The following is an 18,449-nucleotide window of genomic DNA, read 5'->3' on the forward strand; positions in this document are numbered from 1 at the left end:
TAATAACCGTTGAAAGCGATCTGAGTGAATTATAAAATTGTTTCGTTTCCATCCGGAATGTTGCTTTCCGGTCGTAGAACTAGGTCTGTAAAAAAAACGACTAGTCATTACAGTTAAAAAAGAAAACTATCCCACAAATGACAGTTTTTCCCTAGCTGCTCGATAACTGAGTTGCAGAGCGATCCCACTTTTTTATTTCTTTACACCATCTATAAGAAAAAAGTTTACATTCTTAATGCAGCTGAGCTACTAACAGGAAGTATAAAAATAGCATAAAACCATAAGCCTGAACCCAACGGGAATAAGACGCGCGGTGTGCTTTTTTTTCTACTGTTTTATGTTGTCTCCATCTTCAGCAGTAAAAAAAATACGATCGTTCGCATTCCACGCGTCAAGTGACCGTCGGGACGGACACAGCGTAATCGGTAACATCCAATTGAACAGCAAACAAACCAAAACACAATCCGCCATGAAACAATCTCCCTCATCCCCCAGGAGGATACGGTTGCGTTCTGACATGGACACATGATTACCCGGGAGGTTTTTTTCTTCTTCTGAGCTGACGACCATCCCGTTGGGACTGGCCGATTCCTTACAGTTAAAAGACGCAATAAATGCTTTCAGGCGGACAAGCCAGCACTGCTGGCACCGCACCACCCTGTTCCAGAGCCAAAGCCGATAAATAAACACTCAAGATAAGGATAAGCAATGGCATATTTATTAACGGCAGCGAAAGTACGAAACATTTTAACAACTTTTGCGCCCGCAACATTGTGGCTTCGCTTGCGTGCCGGATCAACCGTTGGCCTGGCAGGCTCAGGAAAAAAAAAACCCGTAAGCTCATTGCGCACAACTTATTATCCTTTCGGACGGACGTCTGTCCCGCGGGGCCATGTCCGTTTGGTCCGGCGACGGCCAGCGCTGCCGCTGCACGCGCTCGTCCAATATTTATGAGCTCAATTTGACGCTACGCCAGCGTCAGCGGGCGGATTGCGAAATCATGCATATAATTCGCCTGTCAAAATGCAACGCTCCGGCAACATTGTTGCAGCTAGAATGCATGGCCCGCGGTTTGCCCTGTTCGGGAAGCAGCCGGCCGGCCGGTTGTAAATATGTTTCGATTTAACTTTTGGCAATGACAAACGGCAGCAGTGACAAAAACGGTACGCAAACGTTTTTTTGCCAGCCTCGGTGCAGTCCGACGCTACAAGAAGTGCCAAGTGCCAAGAATGTTTCACCGTTTGCTGTGTGTGTGTGTGACGTTTAATGAATGTTGACCAATGTGAGTGCATGTTTCGAGGGGCTTCCTTTCGTTCGGTGCATTTGTCGTTACGACGGCATGGCCATATCACTTACTTAAGAATCTATTTTCAGTTTCGGTCAATTCGGATTTTAGTGTGCAATAACTAATGGCATAAATTAATAAAACAAATTGAACAATGCAATCGCTTCAACGTTGCATACCTTCTAGATTACTTTATGTGCTCTGTGCTTTTCGTTTTGAGATTCTAACATTCACTTTCATTCAAAACTGCTCTATGTGTTACGAAAGCTGTGTGATGCAATGGGTATTTGCAAAGTTAGTATGGAAAATCGTAAAAGTAAATCGTATATCTTGAAGATGTACGAACGCGAGAAAACCAACTCCAGTTTGTATGGCCATCTCCGACTAGCATAAGAATGTAATCCATTCTACATTTTTATGACCTTTTTGTTGATCACTATTGGTGTAATAAAATCAGTCGATAGCAGGTGGACGGCGCAAATGCTAAATCTCTTCACACGGAACATATTTACAATGCAAAGCTTGTCTGCAGTGGGTATCGCAAAGATTTGGTCCTGAAAGGTAGAGACGACTAATGGCAAAGTAAATCCCATTAATAAGGAGCGCTCAAGATGCTGCGCAAGGAAGAATTTGTCAGCGCAATACTGTACATTTGTGGTGGATATTTTGTTATTTTTTCGTCCTTATAATGACGAATGACAAAGTCCTTATCAAACAAAAATAATAAATTGGTTGAAAATGTAAGAAATTTGTAAACAAAATGCGCAATTTGGAGCCAATTTTGGAGCGCCAAACCATGTAATAATGATTCTAATTCCGAAGACGTCGCCATAGCTAATAGCTAATTTATTTCAAGTTCATCCTAAAATGATGATATTAATCATATAAAACTGTTTTTTAAACATTTTTTGCTTAAATTCTATATCGATGAGCCATTACAACACGATCAGCACTTTGTGGTTAACCTTCTTCAGGGCAAAACTGCTTTCCGCAGTTGTTAGATCATCCCCCCACCAGCTGTAGAATGTTAATCTCAATGTATAAAATACAGCTTACGCGGCGTAATGGGGTAGGCGATAAAATGTGATATAAAATATAATTTTTGCCAAAAAAAAACCTAAATATGAAAACCTCCCTGGCAACGATGCGCAAAGTGGTCAAAAATTATGAGCTGTAGCACACCGTTCAAAACCAGCAAAGGGAACATCTACCATCTACCATCATGCACAAGATTCGAGAGAGAGAGAGAGAGAGAGAGAGGAAGAAAAAAAAGCCAAAACAATAATAAAAAAACACTGGCCATTAAAACCATTTTAATGACCACACTCTACGTCTAAGGTAAAAATAAAATTCGGTCGTAAAAATATTGACAGCACGCTGTGGGCCGCAATCGCAAAATAGCAAGTAGGCTTGCCGTTCCGGTGTTCCCGAAACCGACGCCGTGTCTCCGATCGGTCGGTCGATCTTAGACGGCGGATATGCAGCAAGCACACTCACACACACACACACACACGCGCAGCAAACAGAATACGAATCCATCGAATTTGGCCACATCGGTTGCAGTTGCATACCATTCGCCGCGCCTCCGCGAACCCCGCTCCCCAAAAAGGGCGCACTGGCACACCAAAGGGGGGAAATTATGTCTACAATCTACCCGAGCCCGAGCATAAATTAAATGATCGTGCCGTAAAAATCGCCCGTCGGCTGCAATGCACAAACTGCGGACCGGAATGCACCGCTGAATGGGGGGGGGGGGGGATGAAGGTTTGGTGTACCGCGGGGTATCCTCCAATCGCAGGATGCGCCATAAACTTTCAACCACCAACCAAATTGCCTTTTAATTGGGATCTCTCTTCCTTTTCGTACCGCAAACATCACCACCACCACCACCACCCCATTGACCATTTTGGTGTGTATGTTTGATGCTATTTCCACCCCTCGGTGTCCTCCCGCCCTTTGCGGCTGTTCCGTTCCAGACGCTTCACAACACAACCAACGGCAGACAGAAACCACAATCGGGGAGCCGGGAAGAGCAAAACAAACCTAAAAAAAAAACATATTACTAAAGTGTCTCTTTCTTCACTCTCTCTCTTCTTCTCTTTCGTTCCGATCACTGCAACCAACCAACAGAAGCCGCCACTTGCGAGACGATCAAGTGCAAGGATCGGCAGCACTGTCTAACGGATCTGAAAACGCATAAACCGCGCTGTGTCAGCTGCAGCTACAAATGTCCCCGCTCGAAACGCCAGCAGGTAAGTGTCGTTTCCCGTGCTCTCTGTCTCTTTCTCTCTCTTCGTTTCTCTTCCTTTTTTCTCTTTATTATTTTCCCCCCCTCGATCTGTTCTGCCAATGTTCTGCCAATGCAACCGTGATTGATGCATTCTGTCTGAGCCATCGAAACGGGCCTGGGATCGATCGAGCCGGCAAAGTGACCGTGTCTGGAACGATGCTCGGTAGCGCCGAGGGTTTTGGTGAGAGGGGGGGGGGGGAGGGGGAGGGTGGATTAAAGCAAAACACAGACCTTTGAGCTGCTGGTGTCTTTCACCCTCCGCCCAAGCTCCCGGCCCAGTCGGGTCCTCCTCAGTCGATTGTAAACAAAAATGCAAATTTTATCATTCCTCCCAGCCCAGCCCAGCCCCGAAACCCAAATGGCCAGAACGCCTTTCCGCGTAGCAGCCAGAACGGGAATCGTGGCTCGATTCCCTAATGCATTGCAATGCTCCGGCAACCGTTTGCATCGGCTCGTTCGATCGAAAGCGGAACCCATTATTCCCACACACACACACAGACAAGCGCGGGCGCGCGCGTCCAGCTTGAAATCGATTTGTCGATTGCTTTTCAATGAGCGTCCATTATGCTTTCAATCGAATTTGGCGTTTCGTGGTTTGCGTCGTGTTTTTTCATTCCTTTTGCGCAAACCAAAAAAATCAAATAAAACCCTCGACGCGCATAGTTTGGCGAGGCGCTTCAAAGCGTTAGGCTAAGATCCTTGTCAATGCAATCGGGCGTGATCATAATTCATGTCCCTGCGGGGCCAGTCGCACACAAACAATCCTATCAAACGCGCACTTGTGTAAAACCTTTGGAAGGGATGTGTGCGGTGGTTGTTTAGTTTTGTTTTTTCTTGCTTCCATCACACAATCGAAAAAAGGCGTACTTCCTGCATGGAAGGACTGCATCTTCACAGCAGAAAACAGTCAAACCCTCAAACATTGCGTAAAATGTCTACAGAGTTTGTGTGAAGTTTTTGCTCGTTTTTTTGCTGGTCGGGTGTCTGTAGCATGTCATTTATTTTACCTTCTGCCAATCGAACGATCCCGGTGCGTGGACAGCAGTGCAATAAAAGAAAACCGCGCACATACCTGTCCACAGATACACTTTGCAGTGTGTGTGTGTTTATTTTTTTATATATATGGAAGACCCAAAAATGCGCAATCCCAGCGCAGACACCTGCTGCGCCGGTTTGGTACGATTGATTGCATTCGCAGATGCATCACGATCCGTCCCGGCCTGCCGGGGCTTGCATGCTGATAGACGGCGACATTGATGGAAATATTGGAAAGTGCTCGGCTTCTTTGCTGTGTCCAAGTTCCTGCCACGTTTCGGTTTTGCGCGGTTTGCGCGGAGATTTATGCTTTTATTCGGTGGAGGTCTCGGTTTTCTTTTGGTTTTTTTTTTAATATTTTCGGCCGGCGACTAACTTCCCACCTCGCATGAGAAATAGTTTGTTGAAGGTGGGGAGTGGGGAGAAGATTTATAATGTGGCTGTCTTTCTTTGCCGAGGAACAATAATTTTATATCAGTAGGTATATTTGTTGCTGTTGATGGTTTGGTTTCAAATACAAGATATATTTTTTTAAATAAATAAATGTTTCCATAGGAGTTCTCATTGCTTTATAGATAGTCACAGAAGCTAATAGCTAGATTTGTTTGTTTCTACACATAAACTTAAATTTAATGGTTTAATACTGTAAAGGGACTCGCCAACTGCATGTTTAACATAATTATGTTAACATAATTGACCGTGCCTTTTGAATCATAAATAAATGAATTTAAAAATTACTTGAAAAATAAAAAACCTCTTAAATATTTGTTAAAGCTGATGAAACCTGGGGAATAAATTTAATTTCATGTAGTATTACAAGGTTTTCCAGGGGTTTTCATAGTTGTGAGACACTTCCTTGACTCTTTCCTACTGGAAGTGAACTTCATATGTTGGAAATTGGACTCTACGGCACACTTGGAAATTCCTATTGGATTTGTCCAACAAGGGTGCTATAGAGTCCAATTCCCATTACATTAAGTTCATTTCGCCTTAGAAAGAGTTCATTAAGTGTCCCACGGCTATGAGAACTCGTGGAAAACCCTGTAACCCTTCTGTTTCTCAATCTATCCTGTTTTCATTTCATTGTTTCTTTCATTATTGAAGTTTAAAAAAAAAGAACAATATGTTCCATTTCTAATGAGTGTTATGCACCATCCTTTCAACCTACAGGGCTACGGAAAACTGTACCGTGATGCCAAAAATGTTCCCTTCTACGATCACAACGTGAAGCTGTGCGGCACCAACAATCGAACATATCACTCCTGGTGCCACATGCAGAAGGACTCCTGTACGACGGGATTCTACATCGACGTCCAGCATGGCGGCTCGTGCGCCTTTGGAAGGTAATTTGCTTGGGCAGCGTTTAGTTTTGAGAAGAAAATAATAAATGTAACATCAACTTAAATGATACATTTTGTTTTTTTTCTTTTCTTTTTGTTTCTTTTACAGATAAACCCACCAAAAGGATCGATTCGGGTTCGATCGATCCGATCTGTCGAATAAACGTCACACAGTAAAATGAATGTGACTGTGTCGTATCTGCAAGCGCAAGATACCAGCACCGGAAGTATAATAAACGTTAATGCAAGAGAGAGAGAGAGAGAGAGAGAGAGAGCGAGAGAAGAAACAGTAAGATAATTGAACAAAAAAACGGGAAGTACATTTGTCGAGAGGAGTGTGTTGGGACAGAAAAGATGTAAAGAAATACTTATCAATGGTACATATTTAACTGTAAATTTAGAAACGCAACCACCAGAAGAGGAGCACACACATTACCGAGCATTTTTTTTGTTTTTTTTTTTTTTTAATTATTTTTTATTTATGAACCAACAATCCGTCACTTCGTTAAGTTATTTATTTACCAAAACCGTGTAGGAAAGTAGCATGCATATTGCACTATAAGCAAATCGAAACATAGAAGCAGTGTGGTGTAGAAATGGTTGTACATAATACAAAACAAATCATAATTTAAACTGTAGTGTACGTCTGTCGACAACAATATGTCACAAGACGCTAGACCGTTCGCTGTAGGTGTAGAAATATTTAACCCGAGCCGACCCGTGTCACTGCGTCCCCTTTACTACTATCTGTCAGAACAGCACAGTACACCCACCTAGGAGCGCGGTTACGGTTTTATGAGTAGTTGTAAGTAAGCTGTTTTATGTATTTTTATTTTATTTTTTGCTTTCTAAAACTTCAAGCACTATTTATTGTACCTTACCCCCTGGTCGAATGCTGTATCCGAGCACGGCCATGGAGCAAATCGGTGGAAGCGGAGGGGAAGCGAGCATGTATAGTAGTGAAATTTACGCGAAACGTTTGTCGATAGGATTTCCCTAGCAATCGAAACCAAAAGAACACGAAAGAGAACGGTCACAGCAGAAGACAGTAGAAGGAAGGAAGGAAATTTATCAACCCTAAACGATGTACTTTAATCTCGCCACTCTAGGGCGATAATATATAATAATTCTTGAAAAGATTTAAAAAACGAATTGGCAAAAAAAAAACAACAATGCTAAACCACAAAACAAGGAAAAAGACAGTGTGCTTGGTGGCAGTGAATGTTTCGAGTGCCAGCAACCAGGAGTGTAAGAGTGTTGCGAATAAAATCAACAAGCTGAAGCATCATCAAACAAGTAAATCAATTGGTGCTCCGCAAAATAAAAACACAACCCACACATTGCGAGCTGTTCCGTTGTATACAGATAGCAGACAAATCAATGCACCGTAGCCGTTTATCCACGTGCCACCAATCTATTACAATCAACTGTGTTCGGCGTCGTCGCGTGGCGCTGGGACATCAAAACAAACATAAGCAAATCATGCAGAGTTTTAGGTGTGAATTTAGTCGGTTTCTCCCCAGTTAGTCTGGTTCATTGGAAAGTTTTAGGACAATTTAAGCGAAAAAATAACCCAAAAACCCCCAAACCAGAGCACAGAGGACAGAGGCCTTTCCGGTGAGGGGGGGGGGGGGGGGGGGGCGTATGATACAAGCAACAAACAAATAACAAAAACAAACCGTTAGGCTGAGCTACAAACAGTATGACAAATTTTAAACTTAAAGTAAGCAACCAAACCCTTATCCTAGAACAATTTGTCGCATTGTCGCAAGTGGCGTAGTGGTTTTTAGATTACAACAAAAAAAAAGGAAGCATTGAACAAGCGTGTGCAAAGAAAATGGGACACCAGTAGACGAGAAGATGGTCCAGTAGTGCAGTGTGAAGAAAGGGGAAGGAAATGTTCGCACGTGTAACGCATTGCAGCGGTATTAGATGAAAAAATAATTGACTGATTTTTGAAAGCGAAAGCGAGAGAGAGAGAGAGAGAGACAAAGTTACAACACAAAGATAAATAAACTAAAACTTTACCTTTATTGCAATTGTAATCTGCAAACTACTTCCGCAAGACCATTAGGCAAATCCACCCATCCACGGACTCGTGTAGTGCAAATGTTGTTGGTAAATTAGTAGTAAAAAGTTCTTTAAAAAGAAAATGTTTAAACAAAAAAAAATAAATACAAAAAGTACACCCGCATGTGTGCTCACCTCCATGGAGGGGCACGCATTACAGTGAAGCACGGAATTCAGTTAGCAGTGGTTCGGTGTATATGGTTTTTTAGTAAGCTAAATTAATGCATCCCAAAAATTTAGTACTATTCTACAGCATTGAAGCCAAAAACGAAGGAAATCAGCGTTGAAGTAAACGAACGAATGAATTGCTAAAACAAACAAAAAAAAGTTAAATAACTTTCCTTCCCATACAAGCAAAAGCTGCACTGATATATACACAAACCTATGACATGCAAATTGGAGATGAAAAAAACGGTCAATTTTAAAAGCTCAACTCCCAGTAGAAGCAAAAATGCGAACACATAGAAGACACACACCCACACAGGTATGTCAAACGTTCCAGAATGGTAGAAATCGTACCCAAAAAAAAAAAGAAAAAAACAACCAATCTAGTAAAATAAATGTTTATTCATGTTGACAAAAGTACAAAAACTTTTTTGAAGGTTTGGAATTTTCCTTTCATTTCTGATGCTGTCCTGTGGTAAGTTATCGATTAGAGTTCAATTAAATAAATTACATTCTCCTTCGTTCACAATCTTGTACAGTACAAGTGGTCTTCGATTTGGCTTCTTACTGCAATAAATAGTTAGTCAATAAATACTTAACTAAAAGCAAACTTTCGCATCCCGACCCGTATTAACGGCTTTCAGAAGCTTCACTCAACGTCATCTCGGTCACCGTTTCCGGAGTTGTTGCCGTGCCCGCACTGTACATAACCTGCCGCTTGCGGTTCTCCAGGAAATCGTCGAACCAATCCATACCGTCGCGCGTCTTGAGCTTGTTGCGCTTCTTCGTCGTACCGGTCAGCTTGCGGCGTCTCGTAGTCGGCACGTACTGACCGTTCATCAGCATCGAGCCCATCGTACCGGGACCGGTCACTGGCATATCGCCCAGCACGTTCGTTGGACGGTTCGAGGAAAGGATCTGCTGGTGAGCGATCTGTTGCTGCTGCTGCTGCTGCTGGTGGTATCCATATCCTCCCACCGGGAACTGTTGCTGACCTGGACCTGTGGCAAGCGGTACCCGGTTCTGTCCAATCCAGCTGCCGAACCCACCTTGTGGAACAAACTGTTGGAAGGAATTCTGGGCACCGGCAAAGAAGTTCCCGAAACCATTGCCCAGTCCTTGCTGTGGCTGCTGCTGGAAGCCACCCTGAATGCTATTGGCTAGCTGATCCAGCGGGTTCTGCTGGGATAGTACCTGCGGAAAGGAGGACTGCAAGTTTTGGTACAGATTGTACGGATTGAAGTTGGCCGGCAGCTGGCCGATAAAGTTCGAGAACACGTTCGGTGGTGCATCGTACAGGGGTGGTGCTGCCTGCTGCAAGTGCTGTGGATGGTGCTGCGGATGGTTGGGAAACGGTGCAGTAGGAATACCGTACGGGTACTGTACTAAACCTTGGCCGGGGCTGTACTGCTGGTCGCGTATGTGTCCCACAATGGCGGCCGCATACTGAGGATCGATAACGCCCGGATCGAGGATCGGATTGTACGTTGGGTTCAGGTTGATGTGCTGCTGTTGCTGCAGCGCCGCTGCAATGGCCGGATTGATCGTGCTCGCCTGCTGCTCGTACGCGGGAAAGTAGCGATCCTGGGAGCCGGGGGCCGACGAAGGTGCTGGCGCTGGGAAGGAGGCAACCGTTTGCCCGTTCGCTCGCCTGATCTCCGTCTTCGCCCGGTAGCCACCTTCGTCCGCCACGAAGCTAGTGATTATTACCGAGCCGTCCGGTTGCATGTAGCCGTACGAACCACGCACGGTGCCGTTTTTCAGCTTCTCTTCGTCGCGGAACTGTACGTTACCGGTCTGTGGATCCTCGATCTCGTACCCGAATGCGTACGTGCCGGGACCTATGGCGGAACGGAAGGATTGGGTCACTTTTCTCATTATAAATGTGTGATATAAACTCTAAACTTACCATAAGGATCGATAAAGTTGTACATGGGACTGTCTAACGTCTGAACGCGCTGTGTGATGGGTCCGTAATCAGGGTAGTTGCGTATAAGCTTCGCCGTCCGTTGACGTTCTTTGAGCGGAGCATCGTCGATTGCATAAGCGTAGGCGCATAGCGAGAACAGCAGCAGCGCCTGGAAGGTAGGCAATAAAGACAGAAATGAAATGATAAGTTTCTAGATTACATCGGAAGTTTTTATAGGGTTATTTTTGCTTAAATAATTCGATTGATATGTTTAGCATCACCATCTGAAACTTAAAAATGATATTTGCCATGAATATTTTCAAAATTTATTTATTGGGACGTACTCCTCTTGTTAAATAAAAACAAAAACTATATTGAACATCGCTTAAACAGTGCTTTTTCTCCGTAAGAACCTGCCCCATATTTCATTCTTGCCATTAAACAAATCACACCACATGCACTGTATTTTCCGTTTGGATTATGAATGATCATGAAAGAACTAAATAAAAATTAAGTGTTATTATTATTGCTGTCGTTTAGATGATGTCATGCTGTTAAAAGTATTAATACATTCTATAACCCCATATCGATACACGATTGATGACAATATCAACAAATCATGAACAAGTTCATTTCCAACACGCAGATCCATTCATTATAAAATTTTGTGTTTGAAATATCCCATTAATCCCGCCGTTTTCTTACACGTTTTTTTTATATTTCTTTCATGATACTTGTGCATGAAAAGGAGATTGAACTAAATTTGAGCGCATTTTTTGATGTCGATAGAGAGTTGGTCCTTTCACGAAACTTTTTCTTCCCCGCGGCTGATTAATTGAGCAACTGTCCCAGGCGCTTTACGAGATCGTAAATTTCCCGCAATTGATGACACCGGCATCATATTCCAATTAAAGTATCGCTTGATCTGCCACTCTGATCTGATGATCTGATGCAGAGTGCACTCGTCGGCCCAGTCGAGGAAGTAACACACAACGGCACAGCAACAACAAAAAAAGCAAGCAAGAAAAGGCATCAAAAACCACTTGGAAGTCAATTTGCAAACATCTCATCTGCCTCTCAAGTGATCGCGGTCGCGTGTAGGATGCTGCCGGTACCACCGAATCCAATTCCCGTTCTACTCAATCCACCCACAGTATGCACACACACACACGCACTCAGTGACCCGACAGGGCAGTGTCGTTCAGTATGTCTCTTTTCTCACACCCCCCAAGGCACTCCCGCGGCTTGAGCGGCATCTGCTTTTAGGGATCGTTGGACAGGAATGAAGACAAAACAACATCAACAACAACAACAGACACAAAAAAACATCCGAATCCCAGGACGTTCACATGCAACTGTTAGAATCACACACCCATTCCCGGGAACACTTTCACAGCAGGGTTCTGCAACTGCACCCGGCAATGAATGGCCCGTGTGCGTCCCAACAGTTCATTGTATGCTCCACCACCTTCGCAAGACGTTGATTGTTCAACTTCTTAATTAAATTTCGTACCGTAATCGTTTCGTCGGCCAACTGACAGATCCGTGGTGGTAAGGTCAACGAACTGCCAAAGTGGAAGGAAGTGAGCGTGATCAAGCTGGGCGTTTGTGACATTTGGTGGTTCATTACGGCCCAGCGCTGATCGCTGTTGGCTCTGTAGTAAAGCAAACCTGTTCTAGGAAGCTAAATATAGGCCAGTGTCCAAAAATGGTTCCATCCACTTGAAGTGCCGTCTATGGGAGCTAATGTTTGTCCGGCTTCTCGCTTCGTCTAGAACCAAACTTCTTGACAAGAAAGGGAAAGAGAGGAACATCATCATCTTTCGCCGGGTTCGAGTAAAGCCGATCATATTGCAATTTGCCACGCTCATTAAGATGCTCTAATCCGCTATTATATTCGACTTAGAGCAGCTCACATCATTCCAGATTTCAAACAATCCGGAAAGCCTAGGAAATGTGATTTTTTTCTCAACTCGTCGCTTTCTATAGGAATCTGTTTTATGTTCGCTTATCGCAAAGCCAATAGGATTCAATGTTCACCACGTTAGATTATTGTTATCTCTAATTTATTCTTTTTGAATGGTCAAAGCGCTATCTATCTAATGCCCATGTATCACATTCTGCTACCAATGATCATCAACTTTATGAGTTGGTAGCTGAAAGGATCATACACAACTTAATATTTATCATTTTTTGATTTACGATGAAAGTTAAAGGTTTATTTCAGTTCCAACTACTGCTGACTCGTACAAAAACATGTAACAGGTAGCCGTTTTGCATAACATATGTATGCAGAAAAAAAATCAGGGTTATTTTCATTTTTAACGGGTTGTTTTAGCTCTCATACTTCTAAAAAAGAAAATATGTGGATAGCTGTTACAACAAGATATTTCGTTTTATGTGAATGAATCATACTATCAACTTGGCACCGTGTATCTTAAAAAGAACACATTTAACCGTATTGGAAAACCATGAGTTCAGAAGAGTTTTTTTTTGTCAAATCGAAACTAAAGTTAAAACATCACACTTTTTTTGCCCATCACTCACAATTACTGTACACGAAGTTTGCATCATTATCTGGTTATTTTTAACAATTGTATCTCAACAAAAACTACACACCAATTATCAAAACATCACCACGACTCACCTGACATTTCCACCGCATCATGCTATCGAATTTGTTCTTTTCCCTCCAGCTATCAGAAACAACCCGAGTTAAACGATGTCCACTTTACGCGCAGCACTCAGCAACACAGTTTGTACCACAACACTTCAAAATGTAAACCAATTGTTTCCACCACCCAATCCAGTTTCACGTGCGAAACAACACTACGGCCACAACCCACTTCCGTGCTAGCGGAAGCAGCTAGTTCCTGTCGGATGATCGCCCTCGGCTACACTGATCTGTGCCAAACGGTTGGTGTGTGTATTTATAAAAAAAAATTTGGGCAACTCGTCAACCGCTTCAAACAACTCCCCAGGCCAGACACACAGACACACATGTCACCGTGCCCAGTCTGCTATTGTGCGTCGGTTTAGCAGCAAGCGTCAATTCATACGAGCGAAAGCGAGCTTTTTTCCCGCGCGTACAACCCTTGTTGTGTGCTTTCTTCCCACTTTAAAGTCCCCCCTTTTTACTTCAGAAAGGTGTGATCAAAGGAAAGCATTCTCTACAGATCCACCATCCCGGTGGTCAGTTGAAACAACAAATCGCACCTAACAAATTGCAAAACTTTCTGCCAAGAGTGCCACAAAAAAAGTGCGCAAAATAATGGCTGACTTGACGGACAGTTGTGAGAACATTCCGTTAAATGCGGCTCGATAACGACGTGCCAGAAGGCTAAAGGTTTGTAATCTTTGCTTACCGGCCAGAGCGTTTTATAGTTATGTGACCGAGGGGATCAAGTTAATCGTAAAATGGTTTTATTACTTTACCCGAAAAATTCTGCAGCATGATAAACCCATTCAAATCAGCCATCTAGCACGGGTTATGTCATTTTAAGGAAATTTTAATAATAAGTAAGAATGAAGCACTTCGTTCCCACGGGAGTGGCGCTAGGCTGGAATCATTTTATCCATACTTCTCCCGCGTTTCTGGCTTCATTTCTCACCGCAGTAATGAAACCAATACCAAGTGGGTGGTTGGCGTTCGGTCATCACGTGTGCCCCGTACACACGGCCGGCGCTGCAACTGCAGTGCAGTGTTCCCTCCAATTTCGGAAGCTGAAAAGATGCCGGCCAGTCCGGGTCCGTCTTCACAGCCGGTACCGCTTTAAGCGACAGTATGACAAATGTAAACGATGCGTGTGCCTTTTCTTCGCCCGTCCTCAGGCACCACGGGGTAGAACAATGCTAAGTGATGAGTCCGCTAAGCGGTTAAAAGATTTAGTGCGAAATTAATAGGAGGAAATTTGTGACAACGTTTCACCTCGTGGAGTAGAGCTTACTTTACTTTATGAAGCTTCGAACCGGTGAGTCATCGGGTGTAAAAATGAGCACAGCATTTATTTATGGTCCTGTTGGGATGTAGCGAAACCCATACAATGCTGGCATTATTGTTTTCAGTGCAATTAAACTCTCCCGCTTCCTGGATTCGCTACTTAAATTTTTAGCCACAGTCAAAATCTGGGACAAATGTTATGATCTTACGGTATCTGCGCCCTGGGCGAGATAACTTTCATCTAGGGAAATGATTCATAGCTAATTCTCGGCTGTCGGTACAAAAGGCCGGTCAAAAGGTGCAGTAGTGGCTTCTGCGGTTTGCTCGCGGAACCTGATGTTGAAGGAACAAATGAACCGAAATAGGGCAATATCTCGCCTTGTTTGGTGGCACTTTCGCTATTTTTGGTTTAACGGAGGGACCGACCGCAAAGGTAGGGTTTAACTTTCTCCAAAAACGTTTTCAAGGTTGCAAAAAAATGGTATGATTAATGATAACGTGGTTCTTAAAGTTGTGTCTTTTATGATCTTACCAGAAAAAAAGCGTCTTTCATCTTCGTAGTATTTATCTCATCTGTTTTGTTCCTAGGTAAATATCTATGTCTTAAGGATTATTTGTCGATATCGATTATTATTTGACACTACAACGGTAGTCTGTCGAGGTCAGTTTCAGGTCAGTTTCGAGGTCAGTCAGGTTCTCACTAGGACTAGGACTCACTGCGTATCGGGGGGTGAACAGTCAGTACATCCATGTGAAATGCTAATGCATCCATCCATCCATAACAGATCCTGAATCTAAATCAGCTCTTGATCTTATTTTTTATTGGTTCTCAAACTTCTTCCGATCTCATACTGATCTTGGCAATAATGAAATGAAACCATACTCGATTTGTAAGAAATCCAGAACTAATAATGACACTAGAATTGATCCTGAATCCACACAGGACCTAGTGCTGATCCAGTTCTTCTACTGATTCTCTAATTGATTCCGATTCAGTCCATATTGTTTATAGGATAGATCTCGAACCCAATCAGATGCTTGAAATTGGTTCAGAATTTTCACCGACCCTGAAAAAGATCATCATTCGAAATCATCCCTGAAATTTGTGCAGAAAGTATGGTTTCTGGCAAAAATTTCCTGCCAATACCGCTTCTGTAACTCTTTATGGATTCTAGAACCGATCCGTAATCCATTGCGTTTTTAGAACTAATACTGAACCCGTACTGACCATGGTACTGATCAAGAATCGGTACCAGTCGATGAAACAGGGCCGGATTAAGCACTACGCAAACTAAGCGGCCACGTGAGATCCAGAAGATTCGAGGAGTCTCTGAAAAAAGGGACCTAGCCCCCGGTTACAAGAAATTTTGCTTCTCAAATCTTCTCTAGTGTAAAATTCCTCAAACAACTTCTCACTCGCCTCTCCAGAAAGGCCCACATTCTTGCGACCGCTTAGGGCCTCCACTCCTGTTAATCTGCCACTGCCTCGAAATTATCCTCAACTTATACCAGGCTTTGAAGTAATCCAGAATCCATACCGTTTCGGAAGCTAACTACAAACCAATACGTTTTATGGAAATGCTACCCATGCCAGTCCTACTACTATTACTTTTGGTGAAAACACTATATCTGTATTTTTAGCAGGCTTAGAATGAATCTCGAACCTGCCATGCTCCAGAAACCTACTACGAACCAGTAACTGATTCTACTGATCTTTTAGAACATGGAACATGTTATGTCATATATAGCTACTTAATTAAGCAACTTTATTTCATTTATTATCATTTATTAGGCTTTAGTTCTTTCATAACTTTCAGTTGGGATGATGATGAATATCAAAAAAGATTTTTTTTATATAAAAAAACATTGATGGTTTTTATTCATTATTTACAGTGTTGATACTTGCAACTGGTTTCACATGGATGTCAATGATTGCTTCGTTTCGTTGTTGTGTTTTGCATTTTTTTGGCTCTGCACACCCTTTTCTCCGTCCATCGGCACCCCCGTCCTCATTGGCGCTCAGGGGCTCGGATCGGAGCGGAAGGAGGTAGCACGATTTTCGTGCATTTCGCTGCCAACGCTGCTTGGAGGAAAGCGCCTGACTACCAGCAGGATCGGTGCCCTGCCAGTGCATTGTGCAGCAAATAGCAAGTAGTAACGATGGTAGTAGTAAAGTAAGTAAAGTAAGTAACAGTAGCGGTAACAGATCACAGAGAGATAGAGTGTGTGTGTGTGTGCGTTAGTGTACACACAATATCAACACATCCTTGGGAAGGGGCTGGTTACATTGTAAGATCCCCGTACCCAGGTGAGGGAGGATGAGGCTAGAAGATCATTAGAAATGTCGGCTACCACCATGAGTGGTGCTACAACCGGCAAGACCAAAAACGAGCTGTAAAGAAGCTCCCGAAGGGAAGGAATATTGATGAAGAGGGGATGGGCTGACCCATTCGCTTCGGCTCCGACAGTGGCAGCAAGCTTACAAAAAAAGCTTCACTACAGCGGCGTGCGAAACCGATTGCAGCGATTTAGGCGCGAGTGACGCAAAGTCACCACGGCGACAACCAGTGGCGTCGCAGCCGCCTGTTGCGCATTGCGCAAACAAAAGCAAATCCGAAAGCGCTCATTTAAATCCACTGATGGTTCCACACAGGTGTTCGCAAGCATCGAACGAAATGCTCGATTGTACGTCTTTGCTTGGATTGGGCTTGGGCTTTTCGTCCTTTAGTAGGCGCTAGGACAGCTGGGTGAGTCGCTACGCTACATCCTTCCGTTCGCAAAACATTGCTTCGTTTGGTCTTCGTTCTACGCGGAAACAGTATGTGTATGATAGAGCGTGAGACAGAGAGATAGTGTTTATGTTTATATGACTACGATTACTAGCAGAAGTGGATAAATTGGCGTTGAGGAGGTGTTGACGCGGTATCACTTTAGTGCACGTAGTGGCTCAGGACGGGGGCCGGAGCGTAGTGGGCAACCGGGGCGGCGATGACCTTCTGGACGGCCGGGGCAGACTTGTGGACGACGGCGTTGAATCCGTTGTGGTCGTCGGCGGTGTAGTCGACGGTGCGGACCGAACCGTCGGGCTCAACCAGCGAGTACTGGCCCTTGACGACATCTCCGTCGCGCTCCTCGGCCTGCGACTTGATGTCACCGGTATGCGGGTCCTTGATGCCATAGTTGAACGAGTATTTCGGGTAGGCCTACGGGTGCACACACAAGGAACACACAAGGGACACATCAGTAAGCTGTATCATCCCGGGGGCGTTTGCTTTTTTGTGCAAGCAACTTTGAGGTGCGATCGAATACTTACAACAGGCTCGGCAACGACGTGCTTCAGCACCGGAGCATGGACGGCCACCGGGGCGTGGACCAGGGCGTGGGGAGCATAGTGGCCGTATTCAACCGGCGACGCACTGACGGCGACGGCGAGCAGAGCAATGGCAACGAAGCACTACAATGGGAAAACAAAGGAGGAAGCGTTTTAGCATCTCATCAACTGCACGGAACACATTTTGTTTTTTTTTTTTTGCACGAGCTGTTCTTAGTCAAAAACATTCCAAACACTACTACTGCATGTTCTCATCGATCAAGAATCACAATACTATGGACTAGAATGCCAATTTAGGGACACCGAATCACTTTTGGCTTTTTTGAGTTATTTTGAATGCGAAATGTTCACTTTATTCCACACTTCTATTAATGCTGTGCACGATTCCCGTACCTTCATGGTGAGATGAGTTTGTTGTTTACTGCAACTGTACTGTGCTGAAGATGAAATGGGAACGATGTGTCTGTACCGCTTGTACTTGTTGTGACACTTCAGTGAGAACCAAAACTGAACTGATGCTGACTGCTATGGCCAAAACGTCTTTTATACCGAAATTCAGCCCATGCAGCGCCTAGAATGGTTCGTGCCGCTGCCAGTAAGGACACGGCGCGTGGAGGCGCAGACGACGAACCTCGCTCGGGTGTTGTTTTTTTTTTCTTCTTTCGAACCGAAACGTGTCGCATGTCAGACAGCCAGCGGGAGGCTGCTGCTCTCCTACCCCACTGCTGTGGAAAACATAACCTACCGCTGCTGCTAGAAATTGCATACGGGAAGGGGATCTACCATGCAGGAGGGAGCGATCGAGCGAGAGAGGGAGAGGTTCCATTGGGCAAACACTAATTCCAAACACACTCCCACGAGCTCGCGGACGCAGCTCGAGGAGCTGTGTTTGTCCGGGCTGTACGCGCCGGGGAAGGGAGCCACGGGTGCGCGAAAAAGGAACTCTACCCGCTACAAGTTTTCATTGAAAAGTTCCAAAAGCCGCCCCGAAGGAGCCCGGCCGAGCTGCGCAGTGGCGCACCGTTCTACGCAAGAAAGCGAGAGTGAGATCGAAAGCGAAAGTGTGGCGTGCAGTGGAAGGGAG

At 44.3% G+C, this 18,449-nt stretch overlaps 3 protein-coding genes across 5 annotated transcripts in view; 1 reads left to right on the forward strand and 2 right to left on the reverse strand.

The window, feature by feature from the left end:
• The window catches only part of LOC1276936 (uncharacterized), a 72,088-nt gene extending 64,666 nt beyond the window's left edge, over window positions 1-7,422 (forward strand). For 2 of the 3 annotated variants that reach the window (XM_061643557.1, XM_061643555.1), the window contains exons 7-9: window positions 3,416-3,537; window positions 5,781-5,953; window positions 6,060-7,422. In XM_061643557.1, coding sequence (XP_061499541.1) covers window positions 3,416-3,537; window positions 5,781-5,953; window positions 6,060-6,063 — 299 coding nt within the window. In that variant the 3' untranslated portion in view covers window positions 6,064-7,422. Of the gene's footprint in view, window positions 1-3,415; window positions 3,538-5,780; window positions 6,019-6,059 lie in introns of those variants that run through there. The other variant, XM_061643556.1, reaches the window with a different exon arrangement.
• A 1,145-nt stretch (window positions 7,423-8,567) lies between these two features.
• Window positions 8,568-12,998, reverse strand: LOC11175635 (uncharacterized). Its single transcript, XM_003435683.2, has 3 exons — window positions 12,742-12,998; window positions 10,095-10,263; window positions 8,568-10,026 (listed from the first exon to the last, which is right to left on the reverse strand). Exons 1-3 carry the CDS (start codon window positions 12,760-12,762, stop codon window positions 8,816-8,818), a joined length of 1,401 nt encoding a protein of 466 aa, XP_003435731.2. The 5' UTR covers window positions 12,763-12,998; the 3' UTR covers window positions 8,568-8,815.
• A 2,881-nt stretch (window positions 12,999-15,879) lies between these two features.
• LOC1276938 (cuticle protein 8) lies at window positions 15,880-17,898 on the reverse strand. The gene is made up of 3 exons (XM_316348.5): window positions 17,759-17,898; window positions 17,348-17,488; window positions 15,880-17,237 (listed from the first exon to the last, which is right to left on the reverse strand). Exons 1-3 carry the CDS (start codon window positions 17,762-17,764, stop codon window positions 16,965-16,967), a joined length of 420 nt encoding a protein of 139 aa, XP_316348.4. The 5' UTR covers window positions 17,765-17,898; the 3' UTR covers window positions 15,880-16,964.
• Window positions 17,899-18,449: the final 551 nt, after the last annotated feature.

The sequence above is a fragment of the Anopheles gambiae genome, chromosome 2, assembly GCF_943734735.2.
Source record: "Anopheles gambiae chromosome 2, idAnoGambNW_F1_1, whole genome shotgun sequence".
NCBI lineage: Eukaryota > Metazoa > Arthropoda > Insecta > Diptera > Culicidae > Anopheles > Anopheles gambiae.